Consider the following 25,618-nt stretch of genomic DNA (forward strand, 5'->3'; position numbering starts at 1 on the left):
ATTTCATACCCAGAAGCCCCGCATGTAGCACGCCCTGTCTGCGAAAAACCGCGGTGTCCGCAGAGCACGTAAGTAACACTGGGGCAGCCCTTCTACCCTTTCCGTTTCACTCACTGAACCATTCCCTCATTGGCTACTGTTAAGCAGTCACACAACCATCTACCAATCACATCCAAGACCTCTACATCTAACTCCGTCATCACAGTTCAGCACTTTAGATGTAGTGTTGATCACTCTGAGTACAATTGGGCTGTGATTGCAAAGCGCGTACATCAACAACTATTGCAAAACTCTCCTAGATTTCTGCTTCCAGATTCATCCACACCCACATGAATGAACACAAACTACAGGTGAAAATATTTTCTGCACAGTACATGTACAGCTCTTTCATAAATGCATATACATGGGGTAACTGCCACTTACCCTGTATAACCCATAGCTCCCAATCTTTTGTGTCACCAAGGCGGGTGAAAACAATGATTTTCTTTTTGGCGGGTGAGAGACCATAGAAGTGAATGGGCGTTTGAGGGACTTGGTGGGTGATTCAACTGCTTGCAAGGCGGGTAACACCCGCCAAAAGCAGGTGAGGTGGGAGCTATTTATAACCTGTCAAAAAAAGTTACTGTCATTCCTCCCATCTGCTATGATCAAGTGTCGCTTCAAAAGCTGTCTGCTCTCCAAATTTTTATTTATCAATATTACTAACTATAATGTGCAAACTGTTACTCTCTTCATTCATTCTGTTTTTTGTATAACCACTGCCACCTATTTATCCACATTTCAATGATAATAGCATTTAATGCATTATAGTGCGTAGGATATACATACAGTTTCCTTTCTATACAATCTGGATATTTTACACAATCTATCATTTGAACTTCCTTTACAAATGATTATAATAGTAATCAGACACAACACACACACCCATCCAACAAACTGGCATTTCATGTTAAAAGATGTGCGAAATAACAGTATAATTGTGGGAGAAGGCTTTGTAGTCTGTTATAAAATGACACGCAGCCAGGATGAGTACATGCATCTTTATTCATGTACACAGATAGCCAATATCATTTGAAAGACTCCCAGCTGAAACAACACCACTGCATCTACAACATTCTTCCAATCTTCACAGCTCTCACATTCCAGCTGGTTGCATTCCGTTTTAGAATTTACCACAGCATTCAACTATACACAGGTGCAGTCATGTCCATCACATCATGTACAACTATATACGAACAATGTAGTAAACCAACACATACAACATCTCCCCCTTCCCTTCAGTCTGCAATGCAAGCACCACACCCTTCATTGCAAACCTTACTTTATTTCAGACTCTCCCATCTCCAAGCACCACAGGATCACCCAGTAGTTTGCTAATCACCTGCAGTCAGGTAAATGTGTTTTGTCCCATTGCCACTTTTCTTATTTCAACTTTCTTCCCTACAACTATCCTGGAGAGTAATAAGCTGCCGAACCCATCAAATCCTGCTACTTTATTTCCCGCACCTTCACAAATGCATACATTGCATGATTTTCCCGACATTTCCTGCCATTTACCCTGTATTAATAGCAAGAAAAGCATACAGTTATTTCTCCTATCTCCTAACATCCAATAACACTGCCTTAAAAAGCCAAGTGTGCTCTGTGTGCTTACTATTGTATTAATTTCTAAAGCACGTTCAACTGACAGATTCTAAATAAAATATACAGAATGCATATAGACAAAGGAAAGTGCATCTAAATGCTATGCAGTTATCAGAAAGTATTGCTACTGCAACAAAAAAAACAATCATGTCTACATTAGCAGTGCAATTAACACACATATTTACTAACTTCTTTCTTTCACAATTGCAGTGAAGACCACTCTCCTGAAAACCAGCAGTGTCTAAAGTACGAACCAGAACTCAGAAGAAACCTACTCTTTCCATCCTAAAAAGTCAATACTGCCATAATGTTCTAACTGTTACTCAAACACTGTAGAACTCTAGTATTGTAGAATAAACAATTGTATTAACCCTGCAGCATTAGATTCAGTATTACTGCTTGCCCCTCAGCAACTGCATACTTTGTATTCTCATCTGAACACCAGTATAGTATCACACACATACGAGAATAGCCTTTCCAACCTGAAGAAAAAAGCCCATTGCACAATCACACACCTCAAGATACATGCTTACCATCATACTCAGACACTCTTGCACAAAGCACACATACATTGCACAACATCCCAACCCACATTTTCTTTCTTATCTCCAATAGACCCGAAAGAATGCCTACCAAAAAGCAACTCCCTAGAAAGCAACGCAAAAGTAGACATCATCAAAATAAAAGTCTCCAAATTAAGCATCCACCTCTAGCAGAATTTGTACAAAAAGTTCAAACAAAACAGCTAATACAGTCAGTAAGCGAAACAAAAACAGCTTCCAGTAAACAAACTTTGCCTCCTCTTTCAAAATGTAAAACAAAACAGAAAGTGATTAACAGGTCTGCAGCTACCACTAGTGCTAACACTGCACCTATTCATCTCAATGTAGCCACAAGTAAGCATACAAAAAACATTATTTTACAAAAAATGTTCTGCCACAGACTCCTTCAGAACCTCATAAAAACAGGAGAGAAATCACTCACAACCCTTAAAACCTACCATAGAAAATTAATCATAGAAGCTCTCATAGACAGTGCAATCCATCTCAAAAGGAAATTATTTTAGTTTTAAACAGAATGAAACCACTAACAAAACTAAGTATACACTATAAAAAAGACTTCTCAATAAACGGAATATCAACAAAAATAACTTTGCAAACATATGTGGAGGTGAATGGACTCACACCACCAGCACAGAACCATATTTCAATGAAGAAGCATACAAACAAAAGCAAATAAACCCAATTGCCATACATAGCAGTGGAAGAGGGTATGAAAAACTTAATACCATTATGGAACAAGAAACGCTGCTAACAAAAATATCCCCAGAAGACTTAGTATCAACTCTCCATTCCACTGAACCAATGTGTCCATTATATAAATGGCCGTGCACATCAATGTGTAACATAGCCAAAAAATCTTTCCAATCTTTACGCCAGTTCCTCAATCAATATGTGAAAGGCAAAGAGAAATTGAAAATAAAACTATTACAAAGTATGGACTCCTGTCCAGTGCACAAATACACAGGACTACAAGAACATTCATTAGCCCGCATTTCTGGACCTATTTGCAAAAGCACCTTCCACCATATCAAAATGATATCAACACACCATACAACTATAGGAAATCGGGTTTATAAACTGTACTATGCCAAAAGTCCTGCTTCAGCACTAGCTAATTTAAATAACATTCTTCTACATGGTACAGCCAAAGAATGACTCGAAGAAATAAATCATATCCAGAGAAAATATTTTGCAAGTGAAAGCCACTTGCAAAATACAATTGCTTTAGAACAGACTACCAACAACTTTACAAATGGCAACCTTCTACTACACACATACAAAAAAGAATTACTGAAGTTTAAAAGTACATCTGCCGAAGTACCAAATTGTGTGTGTGCGTTGCCACAGGACTTTTTTATAAGAATAGCACAAAAACTGTAGACATAATGTACAAAATAGAAGACAATGGAGATTCCAAGTGGTTCCAATTAGCTCTCTATGTTATAGCAGAAAACAAATACGACATTACTGACCCCTTAATACTTTGCAGTTACTGCACTGCAAAACTGGACAACAACCAAACACCTTCACGTGCTATCACAAATAACTTGGAATTATTCCCACTACCAAAACCCTGGCAACAACCTAACTTGTAAGAGAGCATCATAATTAAACAGTGCACCCATTACAAGCAATAATACGCCTTCATCCAAAAACAGCAAATCTACCTCCCTCTGAATTACTGAAAGGCATTTGTGGCAAAGTAGTTTATTTGCCATTAGATCTCAAAGTAAATGTACACACTCTGGGAGTGCAACGTCCAATACATCAATCTTTAATTATCTTAGTAAATGGACTACCTACAAAAGACAAAAAAATTGGCAACAACTCGTGGACAGGCCCTGCAATATCTAAAAGACCACAATGAGTACTACAAAGAAATAAGTATTGATGAAAACCTGAGGGAAACCACTGAAATAATTCAAGACTCATCAGAAACAGGTCAATTTCAACTTCTATTTCCTGCTGCAGAATCCAATATTTTAGACCATTATACAATACACCCATTACACTCTAAAGACACCATAGATGATGCACTGGAAACGTACCAAATGCGACAAGCCAAAGGATCTCCAATCAGCATATGGAAAAAAGTATAGAAGCATGTGCCTTTCCTCTACTCTTTCCTACTGGAAAAGGAGGAAGGTACGATGATAGACCCACACAAATAACAGCATCAGAATACCGCTCTTTACGAATGTATTCTGAAGACCCCAGATTCAGACAAAACTTGTAATACATATTCCACCTTCTCTTTGAAAGTGAACTAGCAACTCTATGCTATGGAGTTGCACACACATTGAAATCAGGTACCAATTTTCAAAATATGTCAACTATTCAATTATTACAAAAAGTGCAAGAAAAAGATGAGGTTTTACAGTCAAGCATTACACATCTTTTAGCAAACATGTGTGTTACAAAAGAATACTGGTTCCGACGTCACAGAGATGTACGCTGTATGATAAGAAACCTTGGCCCACCCACTTGGTTTGTGACATTAAGTTGTGCAGAATATGCATGGGAAGATTTACACGATTTCCTACGCATAGCAAACAAAAACAAAACAAATATAGATATAAAAACACCAGGAGAAAATATGATTTGGGGGGGGAGACCATAATTGCACACTAGATCCCCTCAAAGACAGGTCTGATACCAAGCACACCCGAACATCCCCCCCAGCCAAAATATTGTCTAAATTAATAAGCCAGCTGTCGCTGTGTGATCTGTGGAGGGAACAGGGCCCTGAGCAAAGAGAATACTCCTTCTCCCCGCCACACAACGTCCACACTAGGCTGGACTATATTCTAGTCAGTCTGGGGCAGCAAGCCACGTTTTGTGACGCACATTATTTGCCAAGGGTGCTGTCAGACCACTCCCCCATGTTGGCCACCTGGGAGGTGTACCCGCCCAGACCCCCTATTCCCACGTGGAGTCTTAGGGCCAAAGCCCTGCTCATTGCAGCCTTTCGCGAACACATAAAAGACAGTACCGATGAATACTGGCAAAACAACCTGGACAGTGTAGAATGTGTCAGTACCGCGTGAGAGGCATATAAGGTAGTCATGAGGGGAGAGATGATAGCTGCGGTGGGGGGCGCCCAGAGGTCCATCACGAATTCCCTGGTGGGCGCAGAAAAAGAGTTGGGGGAGCTGGAGAGCAGGGCAGATTCGACTCCAGAACATCTACAGGAAATAACCAAACTGCGACAAACCTGCCTGTCGCACTGGGAAATCTTGGGGAAATTAAGTTATGCTAAGCACACTGAAAGAACGCACACGCTGGGAGATAAACCCGGTAAACTCTTAGCTTGGCTTTACAAGAGGGAAACCCCTAGGACTCCCATTTGCCACATACTCAGACCTGATGGCACCACAGCGCACATCCAGGCAGAGATTAACTCGGTCTTCTCAGAGTTCTATCGTGACCTATACTCCAAGACCCTGCGCCCCACTGACACCGAGATTGAGGATGTCCTGGATAGCATAGAGCTACCCATAATAGATTCACAAATGGCTGAAGCCCTAGACGACCCAATCACCCCTGACGAGGTGAAAGCAATAATTAGATCCTTACCATCTGGGAAAGCGCCAGGCATGGATGGCCTACCCGGGGAACTCTATAGGTCATATGAAGAGACCCTTGCCCCACTGCTAGCAAAAGTATACAACGAGGCTTATGAACGCGGTATCCTCCCAGACTCCATGAGAGAAGCCATAATAATCCCCTTGCTGAAGCCTGGAAAAGATGGGACGGACTCTGGGACATATAGACCACTATGTTAAATGTAGATAACAAAATACTGACTGCACTCCTTGCAAATAGATTACGTAGAGTGATCCCCCTGCTGATTCACCAGGACCAAACTGGCTACGTGCCAGGGCGCTCTATCACCGAAAACCTGCGCAGGTTACACCACATCATATACAGCACCGAGCGAGGGTCTCAGAAATATGCTGTGGCGTCACTAGACGCCACTAAGGCCTTCGATTTGGTGAGATGGGAATGGTTATATGCCACCATGGTTAGGATGGGGATCGGACCCGCCTTCCTTAAATGGACCCAATTGGTCTACACCAATCCCACTGCCAGAGTGCGCACCAATAAGACATATTCAGAGAAATGGCCCCTTTACAGAGGCACACGGCAGGGATGCCCACTGTCCCCTATGCTATATATTATTGCTGCAGAGCCTGTAGCTGCATACCTCCGACAGGAGTACGGACACATTGAACTGGACGGGGAGACACACCTCGTCTCTATGTACGCAGACGACATGCTGCTGTACCTGCACAATCCCGAGCACCTCCTGCCCTACATTTTAGAGACTTTAGATTGTTTCCATAAACACACGGGCATTCAGATCAACAAAGATAAGTCTTGTCTCTACCCCCTTGCTGCATTGTATAGTGAGGAGCACAGATCCCTACCCCCTCTAGACCTTCAATGGCAGGTGACATCCTTTAGATATTTGGGTGTTACCATACACCGTAACCCGAGCACCGAACACATTCTTAACACGGTTAGGGCTAAAGATGCCCTTGCAAAGTCCATGGATTTTTGGGGTAAACTCCCCATTTTTGGGGTCTCGGTAGCGGGGCGGGCGGGTCTCCTCAAAATGGTGGCACTCCCCCGTTTACTGCATTGCTTTTCCAACGTCCCCTTTAATATCCCCGCTCTTTTTTCAGAGACATAAACAAACTCTGTAGGGGATTCCTTTGGCAGGGAGGTAGGCACAGGGTGGCGCTGGACATTCTCCATAGACCCTATGAGAGGGGGGGGGTTGAAGGTCCCTAATTTCGAGCTATACTACCTGGCTAGCCAACTAAGGCATGTGACGCAATGGATGGCAGATGAAACCACCACAGACACCCGACTTCTCCAACCAGCTCTACCTCGACTGTTACTCCGAGACTTACTATGGATTAAGAAGGGGGCTCTGAGACATTACCCATACCTGGTCAAGCTTGGAACCCAGCTCTGGAAGCGGGCCTGTAAAACAGTGGGGGCGACAGACCCGTATTCCTCGCAGATCCCCATTGCGGCAGTCATGGCTAAGCTCTCATGGGGACACACAGAAACACGCACCCAGTGGGAACCCTATGGGGTGGCAGTATTAGGAGACCTCACTTACGAACAGGAGCTCATGACATTCACTGACCTCAGCGAGTCCACAGGCCTGCCCACAGGCCAGTTTTTGTTCCATAGAGCAGTAACACAGGCCATGAAGAACAGATGGCCGGAGGCCACCGACCAAGCCATTGAGAACAATATCATTGAGTCAATACTGGACACTGCTGAGGGAGGCCACGCAACCTCCAGACTATACGAAGCCCTACTGCAGGGCACGACCAAGAATGAACTTAAATGCAAAGAGAGGTGGGAGAGGGAATTGGGCCTTGAATTTGAGGACAAAGCATGGGAGAAAATAACCCATTACCATAAAAAAATCTCTAGAAATGCCCGTCTCCAACTCATCCAGCTGTACATTACCAATAGGGCCTACCTTACACCTGACGCCATATCAAGGTTCAAAGGAGCCACAACCCAGACATGCCCCAAATGCAACGAGCCGAGGGCAGGAATGACCCACATGTTGTGGGGCTGTGTGACGGTCCAGAGGTTCGGGGCCCAGGTGAAAGAGAGGGTAGCAAACGCGGAGATTGAAGTGGAAATTCACGAGCCAGCAGCCTGCATTTTGGGAAGTTACAAGCGAAACAGTAAGAATAAGCCCCTAAATAAACTCATAGACTTAATATACATAACAGCGAAAAGACGCATAGCCATGGGATGGAAAAGCGCCAGAGGCCTAAGCGAGGCCCTTTGGTGGGGTGACCTCAAGAGATGGATAGCCGCTGAGACTGCGGCTTGGGAGACAGCGATTCAGGTACAGAGGCTGGACTCCAGTGAAGAACTACTCCGTTGGGTGGCGTTAACAGTGCCATTGCTCCACCCAAAAGCTAAGGACAGCGCCTCGGTCAGTACGGGCAGTCCCGGCCCGGCACGAGGTCCAGAAGAAGACTGTGGATGTAACTGAGGTCTCGGAGGGAGGGGGGTAGGGCTGGAGGGTTGGGAACGTTATATTATGTTGTTCTTGAATTATGCATACTGCATTGACTAATCAATGATCCTTTGTTTGTTATTTGTTGAAAACCCTATAAAGAAATTTAAAAAAAAAAAAAAAAACACACCAGGAGAAGTCTCCTGGTGTTTTTAGATCCTGTAAATGTATCAGGATATTGCCATCATCACTTCATTGCTATGCTATACTTCATTTGTAATAAACTGTTCCTCCCCTCGGACAAGTGCAACACTTCTTTTGGAGAAAAGAATACCAAGCCAGAGGAGCACCTCACATCCACATGCTTTTGGGGATTAAAGCTACTCCTAAATTTGGTGAGGACAGTGATGCCACTGTATTGCAGTTCATCCAAAAATATGTCACTTGTGAAATCCCTTCACAAACGACACATGGTGACCTTCATGCATAAATTTTACAATTTCAAAGACACAAATGTGGGAAGTATTGTAGGCGCAAATATAAAAACAAAGGGAAATACTACACCAAATGCTGCTTTGGTTTCCCTAGACCAGTTTCAATAACAGGTCAAGTAAACAACTTCATGTCTTCAGTTAGACATAGTGTTAAAGGTAAATCACCTAAGAACACATATTACATAAAAAGAACAGAAGGATCACAATGCATCAATGATTACAATGCAATAATTGCCCTCCTAATGAATGCAGATATAGATGTGCAGTACATTGCAGACAATTCCACTGCAGTTGCATAAGATGTCACAGCATACTTAACCAAAGCAGAAAAACAGAGCTCCAAGACCTCTGGGATGACATATCCTCTGACAAAACACTATCACAGAGATTGTACAGTTTAGGCATAAAAATGCTCTCCCATAGAGAATGTGGCTGCTGTGAAGCTGCAGACCGTTTAACCGGTATTGCCTTGTATGGAAAATCTGAAAATATAGTATGGCTAAGCCTTGGTCCTGCTAAATCTAGAAAAAGATTTCTCAAATCATATGAAGACATAGAAACAATAGCCAAAAATAATCCCAACAGCCAAGACATTTTGAAAAAAGATTTACTAGACAGATACTACCCAAACAGGAGTACCACTTTAGAAACCATGTGTCTATACCACATAGCCAAAAACATCACATACAAAAATAATATTAAACCGGATGAGGAGAAAGGTAGATACAGAGTGGAAAATTGTGAAGGTAGCTTAGTGAAACTTACCAAGCGAAGCTTAATTAATCATATCAAATTGTCATTAAAACTCCTCAACATAAAGAACTATATTACATGTCCCTGCTACAACTTTTTAAACCATGGAGAAAAGAAGATTTATTAGATTCCTATGACTCCTATGAAGATGCTTTCAAATCAAATGAAACCACTATAACAGACGTAAACTTTACACAGTACAAAATATGCTGCACAATGAACAGCAACAAGAAGAAAAACTCCAGGCGCAACTAGATGTAGACACTACTGACAGTAGTCAATCTTCTGAAACAGGAAGCCAACAACCACTTGGACAGCCACTAATAGCAAATGAGGCAGAATTAGCCATGACAGAAGTAGAAAACACCATGTGTCAGTATGAGCAATCTACAGAAGACTTTGCTCTACTGAAATCACAACTAAACAATGAGCAGCGTAGCTTTTTCCAAGAAATAACAAAACAAATTGAACATGTTGTGCAGCATGAAAATAAAAATTGTGCCTGCCAAGACTACAAACATATACTGCTATACGTGAGTGGTCAAGCTAGTTCAGGCAAAACGTTCTTAATCAAAATCATCAGCAAGTTCCTCCAACAACTGACAAACAACAAACTGACAGCTGTTGTAACTGCCCTCACAGGTTTAGCTGCCTACAACATAGGCGGGGTCACTTTACACTGATTACTACTCCTTCCAGTAGAACACCAAAACAAATGAGACTATTACAAACTTTCTCCAGAAGCTGCAATGGAACTACGCAGAGTTTTCAAACAAATGTAAATGCTGCTAGCAGATGAGGTAAGCAAGGTTTCCAATCTAATGTTGGCCTTCATTCACCTCAGATTACAAGAGGTCCTGAAAACAGACTATGAAGAACTCTTTGGAGGAAAACACATTATAGTTTTCAGAGATCATCTTCAATTAACACCAGTTAAAGGTGAACCTATTTTTAAAACCTTAGGCCACAAACTATGCCGTAAAACTCTTGGCAGCATAGGAAATGTCAACCTTTGGCAACATTTCCAATACAGGGAATTAACTGAAAACATCTGTGAATCTGCAGACCTCACATACGCCAACATTTTGATAAGTATTAGAGTTGGTGTACTACCTCAAGAAGCACAATCTATATTGAAAACCAGGCACATCCATGCACTCTATGGCCATAACTCATGTGCTACTGATGTCATGGAACAATTAGCACACAAAAATGTAAACTGTATGTCCTTGATGCCAATTCTTGCAGGCTGTTCAAAATTTTATGAAACAATGTTAAAAAAGGAAATTCAAGCAATACTTGAAATTTTCTCCACAGACAAACTGGACGTACATGGTATGACACTACCCATGTGTCATCAAGCCACAACAAGGCTAAATACCTTAGGAAACTCTATCTTTAACACAGCTGGTTTGGAGAAAATATTGAAATTATCTTTATACTGTAGAGTAATGCTTAAACGTAGCCTTGACATGGACCAAGGACTAGTTAATGGAGCACTTGGTAAAGTTGTTGGTTTTCAAACATACCCATGTGACTACAACATTCAGTTTGTCAATATTCTCTTCGACAAACTATCAGAAGTTAAAAAGGTAGGACGCTCAACAGCCCATATGTACGCAGAGAACAATTTTATCTAACTCTAGCATACGCAGTCACCATTCACAAATCACAAAGTCTTACCCTAGATAAAGCTTTGATAGATATTGGTAGGACAGCGTTTAAAGAAGGCATGAGCTATGTAGCACTATCACGCTTACGTACACTTGACAGACTATTTCTAATCAACTTTGATGCAAGTAAAGTAAATGCTGATATTCCTTGCATTCTAGAATACAATAGACTGCATTCATTCTACACCCCCATCTAAAAACCTATCCTGTTCCGCAAAAAAACAACATTTTGTAAAAGAAAACAACTTCAATCTCAAGTTATGCAGGATCTCACAGAAATTCCTCCAATGAAATCAAAAGAAGCTACTACTTCATCAATGACCACAAACAAAGAAAAATCTACTGCACAATCAGTCAACTACCTCTTCAAAGAAACAACGCGCACTCCGAACAAATGATTTGGACACAGAACTGTCAGGTCCATTCAAATTTTCAAATATAACTGGTGTAAATTGCTACGCAAATGCAGCAATCAATATTCTATTCCAATTGCCACCAATTATTGACAACATTTACTTACACGGGACAGACCAATTGTGTTTGCAAATGTTAGTCCTTCACAGAAATGCAACCAACAATCCTGACAACACTTAGTGTCTCTGGAATAAGGTTGAAATTGGATTACTGTGCTGGAATGGTCATGTTCACTATAAACACACACAAAGATCCACAAGAATGTCTAACGTACTTACTACAAGTACTAGAAAACAAAAACATACCTATAAATGAAATCTTCCAGATTTCATACATGTGGAAACATACATGCACTCTCTGCAACCATGTCGCACAAGAAGAAGTCCCTAATGAACGCTTCGTATATGCATCCATACCTAACTGTGAATCCATTCCATTTCAGCAATTTGTACAAAATAAACCATAGCAGATTATTTACTACCTGCAATTCAGACAATCGCTCCACCTTACAAATACAGACACATAGTAAATACGTAATACTAATGCTTTTACGTTACAATGCAAATGGTACCAAAAACAACTGCGAGCTGACTGGATTCACATATGGTCAAGTATCACTTGGTAAGATAACCTTCACAAAAATAGGTATAATCTACCACGGAGGAGCCACAACCAATGCTGGTCACTACACTGCATATATGAAAAAGAATCGTGGATGGTTGGAATATAATGATACTACCATTACTCTAAAACAGAGATTACCAGCAAATCTTGTAAGCGCTTACTTAATATTCTTAAAACCGGAATTTAATAACTAATCTATTTATGAATATAAACAAAACTTCAACTTCAAAACTACGAACAGTTAGAATACGCCAACAAGTATCTAACTGCCCCAAGATTATTCAACAAGCAAACAGATACATAAATACCACTAAAAGGAAATAATAAACAAACAGTTAGAATATGCCAACAGGTATCTAACTGCCTCAATAATCTAAAACATGCCAACAGGTAGATGAATACCACTAAAATAGAAAAATAAATAAACAAATAGAATACAGCAACTGCTATCTAATTACAACAATACTACCACCACTTCCAAATTAAAAACCATACACCTATTCAATTCCTCCTACTGAAATCAATGAAATAAATATATTGTACCATAACATAGAAAGTTTTTTTTAATCCAGCAGGGATTTTTTTCCCACAGACCCAATGATTTCATGAACAAACACAGGAACTGAGCAAATTGCACAGTACACTGGTTTGACCTGTAGTACTTCTAAAGTACTAACTATGAGGGTCGACAAAATACAGAAATGTCTACTATGCAATGCAAAACTCATTGCAAACTACCTACACTAACGTGTATTTTCTTCTTTTATCACATTGATTGAAAAAAAAAGTCCGCTCCAACTACCCATGTCATGTGAAAATTGCATACAACCACAAAAAGTCAAACAGTAAGTATATACTGATTGGACTCACAAACACCACAGCATAACACACCCATTCAAGGAAACACCTGACCATAGACCACAATCCAAAATGTTTTCTTCCATGGGTATCTTATGCTGCAGGGCCTGTTGCCAAACACTGCAATCTTGACTGCATAGATTGGCCAAAACTCTACATACAGCCTCAACAAAGAAACAGTAATTCCTGATTGTATCGTGTACAGTAGCTCGCAATTCCTAGAAACGATCTGACTACAGACACAGAGTTTGGTGTAGGGGCTTCTACCAATTCCTGCACTTTCTCTGGTTCTGTTTGAAGCCCGTTGCTTGAAAATATGTGAGCGAAGAATTTTAGGGTCGATTTGCTGAGCTCACATTTGTCAGCATTGAGCGTCGAATGGGTGTCCTCAAGCGCCATACACACTCTCCTTAGTGTGTCATCATGTGCCTCCTGCGTAGTGACAAATATTAAAATGCCATCGCTGTAGTTTAAGCAATTCGGGATGTTCTTGATGACCTGATGGATTTAGTTTTGAAATATTTCGGCAGCAGACGATATTCCAAAGCTGAATCGCTGTACCTGAAAAGTCCCAGGTGTGTGGAAAAAGTTGTGATGTATCAGGAGGACAGATGCAATTCTAGTTGGTGATAACCCTTATTTAAGTCCAGTTTTGAGAATACTTTTGCCCCATGTAATAGATGTATCATGTCAGTCATCCGGGGTGCTAGATGACATTCTCTTTCTATTGCTACATTGGGAGCCCTCACATCTACACAGATACGGATGCTGGTGTTATTCTCCTTTTTGGGCACAGGGGCTATGGGGGACACCCAAGGTGTGGGTCCTGATGCAGGTTCAATTATGTCTAGTTCCAATAAAGACTATTTCATCTTCTACATGTCTCTGGATGTTGAGGGGTATGCCCTTGTAGTGTTGAGCTGTTGGTTGTGGCAGTGTGTTTATATGCAGCTTGATTTGCAGTTTGCCTTTGAGTTTCCCAAGTCCTTTAAACAATGTCAGGAACATTTTCTTTATCATTTCCATCGGGCTGGTGGTATGTGCAGACATGATCTGGTACATTATATGTATAAGTCCCATTTGAATAGCTTATCGAAAGCTGAGGATTCTTCCCCCTGGAACTTCTCCTTTTATGACGTATATTTTAACATTTAAGTTTTTCTCTTTGTATTGGCATGAATCTGTGAGCATGCCTCGGCAGTTGAGGGGTTTGTCCGAGCCATATGGGTATATTGTCTTCATTAATGACATTTACTGTGGCTCCGGTGTCAATGAGGAATTTACGGCTCTGTCCCTTATCTGTAGCAATAATGTCGGACTGTTTTCGGTAGCAGTGCCATTCCTGATGGCATGAACATATCCTTTCTTTTGATCTCCACTCGACGATGAGGAGTTTGAGTCATGTCGGCATCACAGAGACTCTTCTAGGTACCTAATATTCTGTCGCGGTGGCAGTCTGCGAGTCCTGTCTGCTCCTATATCGACTGGAGTTGTCTCTTATGTCCTTACACCGTCTTTCTATGCGTGATGACTCTTGCAATCTGCGGTGAGAGTTGCATCTGCTAGTGCATGGTAGGGGAATCGCCACGTGTTGAGTCGTGGACTTTCACGCCTTGAGTGGTGGCCATCTTATTTCCTGGCGTTTCTGCTGGTTTCTGCTGACTGGAAGAATTTAATGGTCTTGAAGACGGATTGGAAGTGGTTCTCACCTCCACATTTATCACAGGGACCTACGGCCGGGCACGGGCCGACAAATGCAGGAATTTGTATCCACATCTATAGCACTTTTTCTGCTCTGCGGTCCTCTCTGACATGCGAATGGGGCACAAGGCTGCTGGTGATGCAGATTGTGTTATTTTAATGTTGCTGAGTGACTCTGTTTGCAACGACAGAGCAGAATACACTCTCGCTAGCTGTAGGATTTCGTCCAAAGTTCTGCTCGTTTGCAGCAATTTCTTTCGGAATTCAGGGGACTCGCAGCCCGCAATAGCTTGTGTTCGTAGTGCTTCTTCCGTAGAGTATCGGTCAAAATCGCAATACTTCGCTCGTTTACGCAGTCGTATCATGAAATTGTCCATATTTTCTCCTTTATCCTGCGTGATCATATGGAAAATATGCCTCACATAGTCCACATTTCTCAGCAGAGCAAAATAATTATTCAGCGAGTCAATTACACCTTGAAATGTGTCGGTATTGTTTTTGGCATCTCAAATACAATCAGCCTCATTATGAGACCGGCGGTAGCCGTGCCGGTATCATTTTTTTTCAGGCGCCTGCAAATGGGCAATTATCGGGTCACTACGGCCCCACCGGATCCGGTAATTGCCCATTTGCGGGCGCTGGAAAAAAATGCTCCCCATTCCTAATTGAGCCCTATAGGGCTCAAATGGGAATAGGAAGGTCGAATGCACCTGCACCATTCGTGAAGATCAGCCAATGTTCCTCTGATGGTGCTCGGTAGCAGGAAGAGGAGTCCAGCGGCGAGGCACGTGTTGTTGTATTTCCTCCGAGGCGGTGCTTTTAATGATTTCATCCATGGCGGTGCTTTTAATAAGTGTCTCTGACGCTCATAGACCTCCGGGGCAGCTGGTGCGGCAGCCGATGAAAGGTGACACTCTCTGTGGCTCCGTGGCAGCTGCGTCGCATAGCGGGGTGTTAAAACGAGCCGCTGCGGCCGTTAAAAGTGTAGTAGGAATCTTTTACCAGAGCAATCGCTGATTTGTAGCACTGTGTGGAGATCACCTTGTCGCCATTGTTGGAAGCAGACGTCCAATACAGTTATGAAATGATGAGCCAATAAAATAGGATGCAATAAATCACTGAACCAAGATATCAAGCTGGTGCTTCTTTATTAATTCAAGCGGGAACTGGCGCACGGGCGGAAACCCCACCCATATGTACCCATGGGTTGCAACCCACAACATTAACAGTAGAAAGGAGACAGGGTCTCCTTCCCTGAAAGAACAATAGAAATAGAACCCTACAGAAGGCATCTCACGATGGGCTTAGAGGTTCTTCAGCCTGTCTGCAAGTAGCAGAGGCAGCCCTTGCGGTTTACAGACAGCCGTGGACAGAGAAATGCTTATCTTTTCCCTAGCTGCAGTGTTCAGAGGCAGCTGTGTGGGTGGGCTTTTACTGCACCCCGCCCCAACCCAAGCTCCCTAAGCTCTGCGCCCCGGACAGCTGCCCGTTTGCAAGTCCCAACTTACAGACCCATTTGGTGGGCCTTAATGATGCCATGGAGTGGAACAGTGCATTCAGATAGTGGATTCCTGAGCACACAGCCTTTAACAGCACAAGGCTCGGGCTGAGGCCCTCGCATCGCTCGCCCTGCCTTAGCTCGGGCTGGCATCTGTTAAAGGCCATGTCCGCCCTTCAGGCAGGGCATGAAAGCTACATCAGCTGTGTCACAGCTAGTGAAATCATTCAACACTATCTTAGCCCTAGTCCAGGGATGGTAGATTACATTGCCTTTTGTGACGTAATTGCAGTTCGAACAGTGTAGGCATGGTAAGGTGCCCGACTGCTTTGACAAGTCCCTTTTTGAATGGTTTGGTTCCGTTTTACTAAACGATCCTTCACATTCGAACCTCGTGTATATGAAAAAGAGGAGTGTCTAGAAACAAATCATTGACTCTATTGTTGCACCTCAAGATTTCCCAACGTTTTAGAATACATTTCTTAGGGTCCATTTTGTGGGAGCAAGTGGAGCTGTTAAAGTTGGGGAGAGATTTGCGAATGGTGTTTTTAAAACCATGTTCAGTTTCTATGGCACATGGTATACAGTATTTTTCTCTTTTGTGCTGCATTACTTTGTTATTGTTATTTTTGGTCTTTTTACACATTTTCAAAGCCAGAACCTTTGGTTTTGCCAATGTTGGTTTACATTATCACTCGCTATAATACCCTTAAGGCAGCATTACCACGCATAGGGCATGATTCATGGAATTGTTTGCACTGTTGAAAAGTGACTTTGCAGGGCTGAACTGTGCAAAGTGGATTTTTGCGGTGCAAAGACATTTTAAAGTCTTTTTTTGCGGTATGAAAAGACTTTGCACTGATTTTGCACTGGTAAAATACACTTTGCACAGTGCCATGAATAAGGGTTTGTATTGGCAGTGCAAAGTCACTTTTCAGCAGCGCAAAGTCACTTTGAACCGAGCTAAGAATGCCATGAATCGGCTGCAAAGTTCTTATGCAAATTCTTTAGGCTACTTTCCCTATCCACCAGAGTTGTTCTAGGGGGTATTGCTCATCAGTGCCGCATAATGCGGACAAAGAGCCTCATTACGAGTTTGGCGGTAAGTGGTAAAATTGGTGGTAAATTATGAGTTTTGGCTTTGAGTGGAGGATTTACCTCTAGCAAAACCCTGGAGGTAATTCTTCCCATTCAATGCCAAAAAATTGTCAGAATTGGTGGAATTACAGCAGCAGTAATTCTGCCCCGGTAATTCTGCAAAAAAAGACCCTACACCATCACCACAGCTTGTAATCAAGCGGAAATTCCCCCTGACCAAGTGGCGGTAACAGTAATTCACTTTCAGTGTATTTATCGCGGAATTACCACCTAACTCATAATTACGCTCAAAGTCAACTAAGTAGGCTAATCTAATCAGAAAGATAGCGCAGTAGGTTAATGTTCCTCTTGCAGAAAAAAGCACGCATTCTGCAAGTGAAAAGGTTTGGAACAGCTGGGTATCTTTGATTTGGAATGTGTGTAATCATATGAATGTAGAATCCGGCACAGTAGTAAATTGGCATATTTTTTCACAGACAGTGTTAGAAGCAATGGTGAATAAAGGCTGTGAGCCATATGAACTGCAAAAGATAGGAGATAAAGGCCGGACTCTGATTGGCTATTAGAAGAAGGGAACCCTATATGACTTTAGCAGGAGATGACAGCATGAGCCAGATTGGCACCAAAAAGAAAAGAGTGTTTTGGTAATCCGGTAGCATAGCCCAGTGGACTGAGCACTCGCTGCTGAGATCTGCGTGTGATCTGCATTTTGCAGGTTTGAATCAAGGCCAGCGCAGCCTTTCGTTCTTCTGAGTTTGCTAAATGAGTCCCAACTGCAGTTGGGTAATATTAATTGTATATACAAATGTTCAATATACGGCTCTTTGACGAAAGCGCTCCAGAAATAAGAAAATATGATGATGCAGGAGTCCCATTGGCTGTAGCACGTGATAGAAGATCACACCAGGGGCCTCATCCACTGCAGGAAAACTAAGGGGACATCAGAATGAATCTGATTAGTTGCAAAGAGATGAAAGCATGTGCCTGAATGGCACCCGGGGAACAGAGGTGGGGAAAGATTTGGACTCTCGGCTAGAGGAAGAGAGGGGCAATGAAAGCACAAATAGACAGGTAGAGGATTTGTAGGGAGGACCATTTAGTTTCCGACCTTTAAACTCAAGTCAACCACACTTCTACTTTGAAACCTGTTTAAGATAAAATCTCCTCCTGCCCTCCAGCCTCCACCATCACTGCCTTCTGTAGAAATGCCCTCATCTGCTCCTGCCCTCCAGACTCAACCATGTTAGGGAGAATTCTCAAGAATGTGCTAATTTCCCTTACCTTTTGAGACCCCCAGCAACTTTGCTGGATTTCTACGATTTTAATGTTTTACCTGGAAAGAGTGCGAGCCTTTTTCCCCACTCTTTCATGTATTTTGATGTGCGTTTTACTTTTGTGTTCATTGGATATGGTGTTTTTAGACAAACTCCATAGGCATCATCTTTTTCTTGGGTGTCACATAGCACCTTCAGTGCAGTGGCACCTGGGTGTCTTTCAAGCCTCCCCCAAGGTTTAAATACCTTCTCTGGGACTGACTACCATCTCCCAGAGCATGTGAAGTTAAATTGATTTTACTAGTCCTTTTAAATTCATAGACCCAGAACACACTATCTTCCTAGGAGTGCTAGAGGGGTTGCTTAGCCTGTGTCTAAACACTCATGTAACAGTCAAATGTTACCCTTTCCTCTTGAAATGGCTGGTGGCAGTGGTTTTAGAACAAACAACCATGATTTTTCCCGACCGCGAACACCGCTAGCTAAAAATCGGGCCAGCCATGTTTTTCAATATGGCGCCCATTACCCCTCTGTAAAAACAGACTCTGGTCATCTTTTTTTCGCTGTTTCTTTTAGGAAAGGTCCTTCTTGTGTTTAACTCTGCACGGCATCCCATGGTTAGCTTTTGTGTGTTTTTGATTATTGTGAGATTGTTTTAAATTTTGTATTTTTTATCCACTTAATACTTCTCAGGTGACTTCCGGTTCCCTCCTTGAGTGATCCCCTTCACTCACTCGGGGTCCTCGACACTGCACCTGCAAATTAGCGATTTGGAACAATGAGATGGTCTTTCTTCTCGCTTTGTCTTTAAATAAGCACTTTATGACTATGCATTTTATCTTTGATGTACCAGGTTTATATTAAATATGAGCTCATGATGGTATAATATGCATTTTAATATTGATGAAAAATTCAATAGTTTTTTTTATAATGGACTTTGGTCTTATTTAGGGTTGATCTGTAGGGTTGATCTGTGGTGTGGATCTGGGGGTTTTCCTCTTTCATTTCTTGTCGGGTATGTCTTGTTGATTGAACATTGCTACATTCCGCTGACATGACCCTTGTTTGAATGAAGCCTTCCTCTGGTGCCTGAGTGTCTGGGGTGACAGGATGTGAGGGAGGTTGGCCGAAACTCCCTGTGCTTAGTCTCCTAGGAGACCTGAATGCACTCTGGCGTGATTGGCTGGCTGACTGTCCGGCAAGGACAGCCACCCTGCTGGGTGAGAGGCAGCTAGGCTGGGATGAATGGGAGAAAACAGTTTAAAAGGCGATTCACCAAGGCCTGGAAGGCAGAGTCTACCGCTGAAACGAAAGAGCCAAAGACGAGCTGAAGGAAGACGACTGCTGCAACTCCTGGACTGTTGGTTTGCCCGGTGAAGCACTGCTGCAGGTCCGAATTGCCTGAACCTCCTTGTCTGGATCCGACATCGACAGAGAAGCTCCTTCAAGGAAGACTTCTTCCCTTGAGCTGGTGGGAACAACCAACTCGTAAGCCGCCTGGATGGTACAACGTCCTTTCATCGCCTGCATGTTCATCCCCAGGCATTTTAACGTGCACATTCCATTGAATGTGCTCATCGAATTTTTTAGGGGGGTGGGAAAGGGCAGATAAGGGTTTGGGCGGGTAGGCATTAGCAAAGATATGAGCATTTTCGATGGAAGGTGCACGTTAAAATGACAGGGGGTGAAATTACAGGTGATGAAATGACATGGAACCACCTGGACACCATCTCCATACTGGTCGAATTTTCTTCAGAGTGCTGTTGAAAACCGCATAGCCAGCGAGAAGGATACCAGTTTGTGGTGTTTAAGGCACTCACACCTTAAACCAACGCTTAGCCAAGCTTGTGGCCTCTTCTCTGGGCAGTGCAGGAACCTCCCGACGTCCACCTTGTCCTCACGACCGAAGCTCAGGAACAGCGAGATCTGCAGGAACTACCAGGAACAACTGCCTCAGCTACAGCTTTTCTTCAACATTCAGGTACTGTGCAAACGCGGTGTGGAAATCGTTTCTGCCACAGTGAAAGTTTGTGAAACTTTCCCAACTTTGGGCCTTGTTCGCTCCTAAACCGACATATAACACTTTTTCTAGCAAACTACTTCCTCAAACATTGGCAAAGACTTAACCGTTTACTACCAGAACTGTGCTATCCTATCGAAGACACTGAACCATTGACTTTGGCCCAGGTCTATTGAATTGAATTGCTGGTTGTAGTGAACCGAAACTATTTGCCCTGCCTATGAAAGTAATTGTGCTTTAAATTATTTTAACCTTGTATTTCTACCCCTTTTGAAAGTAACTGAAGTGTCATTTTGCTCCCACTTCAGGGGAGCTTAACTTGTACAGAAACCTATTGATTATGTAATGTAGTATATTAGTGTGTTATATTGAGCTGCTTTCTTACTAGTGGAATGTTTTCCAAATGACTGTAAATAAATGTATATTCTTTTACCAAGAAACCTTGAATAGTGTTTGTTTGAACTACTGTGATTGCAAGTCCTTTGTGTAACATATTGTACTGCTCACATCCCTCTTGAGATAAGTCTGGATGCTCAGCCACTGCTACCACATAACTGTGTAGTACAGGCTTGTACCAAAGGTGAGATTGTGCTTACACCTGTAGTCTTAATTGTGTGTAGTGTTCCCAAAGGGTACTGCATGTAATTCTGCCTAACACACCATAATTGCCTTCTGCAGAAATGCCCACATCTACGTCTGCCCACTAGCCTCCACCATCATGGCCTTCTGTAGAAATGCCCACATCTGCACCTGCACACCAGCCTCCACCATCACTGCCCTCTGCAGAAATGCCCTCATCTGCTCCTGGCCTCCAGCCTCCCCCATCACTGTCTTCTGTAGTAAAGCCCTCATCTGCTCCTGCCCACGAGTCTCCACCATAACTGCGTTCTGCAGAAATGCCCTCATCTGCTCCTGGCCTCCAGCCTCCCCCATCACTGCGTTCTGCAGAAATGTTCATGCCCACATCTGCTCCTACCCACCAGCCTCCACCATCACTGCCTTCTAGAGAAATGCTCATGCCCACATCTGCTCCTGCCCTCCATCCTCCACCATCACTGCGTTCTGCAGAAATGTTCATGCCCACATCTGCTCCTACCCACCAGCCTCCACCATCACTGCCTTCTGCAGAAAACTCAGGCCCACATCTGCTCCTGCCCACAGGCCTCCACCAACACTGCCTTCTGCAGAAATGCTCATGCCCACATCTGCTCCTGCCCTCCATCCTCCACCATCACTGCCTTCTGCAATAATGCTCATGCCCACATCTGCTCCTACCCACCAGCCTCCACCATCACTGCCTTCTGTAGTGGTGCCCACACCTGCTCCTGCCCTCCAGCCTCCACCATCACTGCGTTCTGCAGAAATGTTCATGCCCACATCTGCTCCTACCCACCAGCCTCCACCATCACTGCCTTCTGCAGAAAACTCAGGCCCACATCTGCTCCTGCCCACAGGCCTCCACCAACACTGCCTTCTGCAGAAATGCTCATGCCCACATCTGCTCCTGCCCACAGGCCTCCAGCATCACTGCCTTCTGCAGAAATGCTAATGCCCATATCCACTCCTGCCCACCAACCTCCACCCTCACTGCCTTCTGTAGGGGTGCCCACACCTGCTCCTGTCATCCACCCTCCACCAACACTGCCTTCTGCAGTAATGTTCATGCCCACATCTGCTCCTCCCCTCCATCCTCCACCATCACTGCGTTCTGCAGAAATGTTCATGCCCACATCTGCTCCTACCCACCAGCCTCCACCATAACTGCCTTCTGCAGAAATGTTCATGCCCACATCTGCTCCTGCCCACAAGCCTCCACCAACACTGCCTTCTGCAGAAATGCTCATGCCCACATCTGCTCCTGCCCACAGGCCTCCACCAACACTGCCTTCTGCAGAAATGCTAATGCCCACATCTGCTCCTGCCCACAGGCCTCCAGCATCACTGCCTTCTGCAGAAATGCTCATGCCCACATCTGCTCCTGCCCACAGGCCTCCAGCATCACTGCCTTCTGCAGAAATGCTCATGCCCATATCCACTCCTGCCCACCAACCTCCACCCTCACTGCCTTCTGTAGGGGTGCCCACACCTGCTCCTGTCATCCATCCTCCACCAACACTGCCTTCTGCAGTAATGTTCATGCCCACATCTGCTCCTGCCCACAAGCCTCCACCATCACTGCCTTCTGCAGTAATGCTCATGCCCATATCCACTCCTGTCCACTAACCTCCACCCTCACTGCCTTCTGTAGGGGTGCCCACATCTGCTTCTGCCCACAAGCCTCCACCATCACTGCCTTCTGCAGAAATGCTCATGCCCACATCTGCTCCTGCCCACAAGCCTCCACCATCACTGCCTTCTGCAGAAATGCTCATGCCCACATCTGCTCCTGCCCACAAGCCTCCACCAACACTGCCTTCTGCAGAAATGCTCATGCCCACATCTGCTCCTGCCCACAGGCCTCCACCAACACTGCCTTCTGCAGAAATGCTCATGCCCACATCTGCTCCTGCCCACAGGCCTCCAGCATCACTGCCTTCTGCAGAAATGCTCATGCCCATATCCACTCCTGCCCACCAACCTCCACCCTCACTGCCTTCTGTAGGGGTGCCCACACCTGCTCCTGTCATCCATCCTCCACCAACACTGCCTTCTGCAGTAATGTTCATGCCCACATCTGCTCCTGCCCACAAGCCTCCACCAACACTGCCTTCTGCAGTAATGTTCATGCCCACATCTGCTCCTGCCCACAGGCCTCCAGCATCACTGCCTTCTGCAGAAATGCTCATGCCCATATCCACTCCTGTCCACCAACCTCCACCCTCACTGCCTTCTGTAGGGGTGCCCACATCTGCTTCTGCCCACAAGCCTCCACCATCACTGCCTTCTGCAGAAATGTTCATGCCCACATCTGCTCCTGCCCACAAGCCTCCACCATCACTGCCTTCTGCAGAAATGCTCATGCCCACATCTGCCATCCGACCTCTTCCATCACTGCCTTCGGTGGCCATGTGTATTCACACATCTGCTAATAAATAATTCATCATTCACATCTGGTTCCCCTATTACGGGTCTTGGTTTCAGAAAATGTTTAATCGATTGTGGAATTCATTAATTATTAAACCAAATCAAAAGGAGGACTATTTTTAGGGTAATACAACTGTGTGTTGCCCAGTTTCGTTTTTACACTAATAATAACAACACAGTCCTAACGATTATAGAGGGTTTGACAAAGAAAAGCCAATATGCCTAATTGCGCTTTCCGAATAGTCTCTTGATGCACTTGTGTTGTGCTAAAAGACACATGCTCCACCACTTTGGCTTTGGCATGTGTTGGCTGCCCCCCAGATGAAGATAAACATTAATTTTATTGGATTTTCTCTGGGTAGGCAGGTGCAGATACAAGTTGGTTAAAATTGTGAAGAGTTTTCTTCAACGACAGTCTCTCTTGAGGTAGGTCACCTCAGATTGAGAAGGGGTCCCTGGATGCTTTTAGCAGGGTAGCCTCAAAATGAACGAGCTAGACCTGTGCGATACGTGTTATGCACTAGGTTAGAGTCGTTCTCTTAGCCGACCGGTTTCTGTGGTGCAAATAAGTGGGCCACATTCATCAGGGCTTGTGCAGGGCATCTACATGTGTGCCTGCTGTTAGTCTCATAGGGCAGCACTGTCTGCGCGTCTTAACGTCCTCTCCCCGCTCCGTGTGATCTGGTGGCTTAATCAAGAACGGTGAGACGGCCCGCTACCTCTGAGCAGAGGACTGAACTCTGCTCAGAGGTAGCGGGCCGTCTCACCGTTCTTGATTAAGCCACCAGATCACACGGAGCGGGGAGAGGACGTTAAGACGCGCAGACAGTGCTGCCCTATGAGACTAACAGCAGGCACACATGTAGATGCCCTGCACAAGCCCTGATGAATGTGGCCCACTTATTTGCACCACAGAAACCGGTCGGCTAAGAGAACGACTCTAACCTAGTGCATAACACGTATCGCACAGGTCTAGCTCGTTCATTTTGAGGCTACCCTGCTAAAAGCATCCAGGGACCCCTTCTCAATCTGAGGTGACCTACCTCAAGAGAGACTGTCGTTGAAGAAAACTCTTCACAATTTTAACCAACTTGTATCTGCACCTGCCTACCCAGAGAAAATCCAATAAAATTAATGTTTATCTTCATCTGGGGGGCAGCCAACACATGCCAAAGCCAAAGTGGTGGAGCATGTGTCTTTTAGCACAACACAAGTGCATCAAGAGACTATTCGGAAAGCGCAATTAGGCATATTGGCTTTTCTTTGTCAAACCCTCTATAATCGTTAGGACTGTGTTGTTATTATTAGTGTAAAAAAAAAAAAAAAAATTATTAATTATTTACACATTGATTTTAACTTTCAATTCTCAATAGTTTTGATTTATTTTAGTCAGTCGGGTTTAAATATTGTCTCTCGATAAATCAGGCCCTGCAAGACAGGCTATTCTTGGTAATAGTCAAGGGATTATAATTATTATTATTGTTTTAAAATCGTCACAAACAGTCAGGAAGTCGAGGGAGTGGTGTGTCCACCCAGCTTTTTGTTTTTATCATAACACACGTTATGACGCAATTGGATCATCACGTAAACTGCACAACCTGACGAATCGCGTAGCCAGCAATATTATCTCATAGCATCCATTCCCTCCCCAAACTATTTGATTTTTAATAACATTTGCAGCATTCTCGCTCATCATCAAGGAAATGACCCTAGAGTCTTGCTGGGGTCTTCCTGTTGGTTCTCATGGGATACCAGTGAACCTCGACACTAACATCTCTTTCGGGGCCTCTCATCCCTTCTGTGCCCATCGGCATGGTAGAAACATCTGACACTGTCAGGCCCAGTGATTTCTTTGTGCAATTCCTGTGACATACCATCCTGCATACTGGCCACCCTACAGTGCTCGCTCAGGGGTGTATCTTCTTGAACCAACTGGAGTTGGTGGTGCTAATGTGCTGCCTTTGCTGGCTGGGACTAGG

At 43.9% G+C, this 25,618-nt stretch overlaps 1 protein-coding gene across 1 annotated transcript; it reads right to left on the minus strand.

Annotated features, from left to right (window-relative positions):
• Nucleotides 1-22,834: 22,834 nt before the first annotated feature.
• LOC138579986 (uncharacterized) lies at nucleotides 22,835-23,623 on the minus strand. Its single transcript, XM_069650214.1, has one exon. The coding sequence runs from the start codon at nucleotides 23,621-23,623 to the stop codon at nucleotides 22,835-22,837; it is 789 nt and encodes a 262-aa protein (XP_069506315.1).
• Nucleotides 23,624-25,618: the final 1,995 nt, after the last annotated feature.

Source organism: Ambystoma mexicanum, chromosome 3p (assembly GCF_040938575.1).
Source record: "Ambystoma mexicanum isolate Mex_15411 chromosome 3p, UKY_AmexF1_1, whole genome shotgun sequence".
NCBI classification, from domain to species: domain Eukaryota; kingdom Metazoa; phylum Chordata; class Amphibia; order Caudata; family Ambystomatidae; genus Ambystoma; species Ambystoma mexicanum.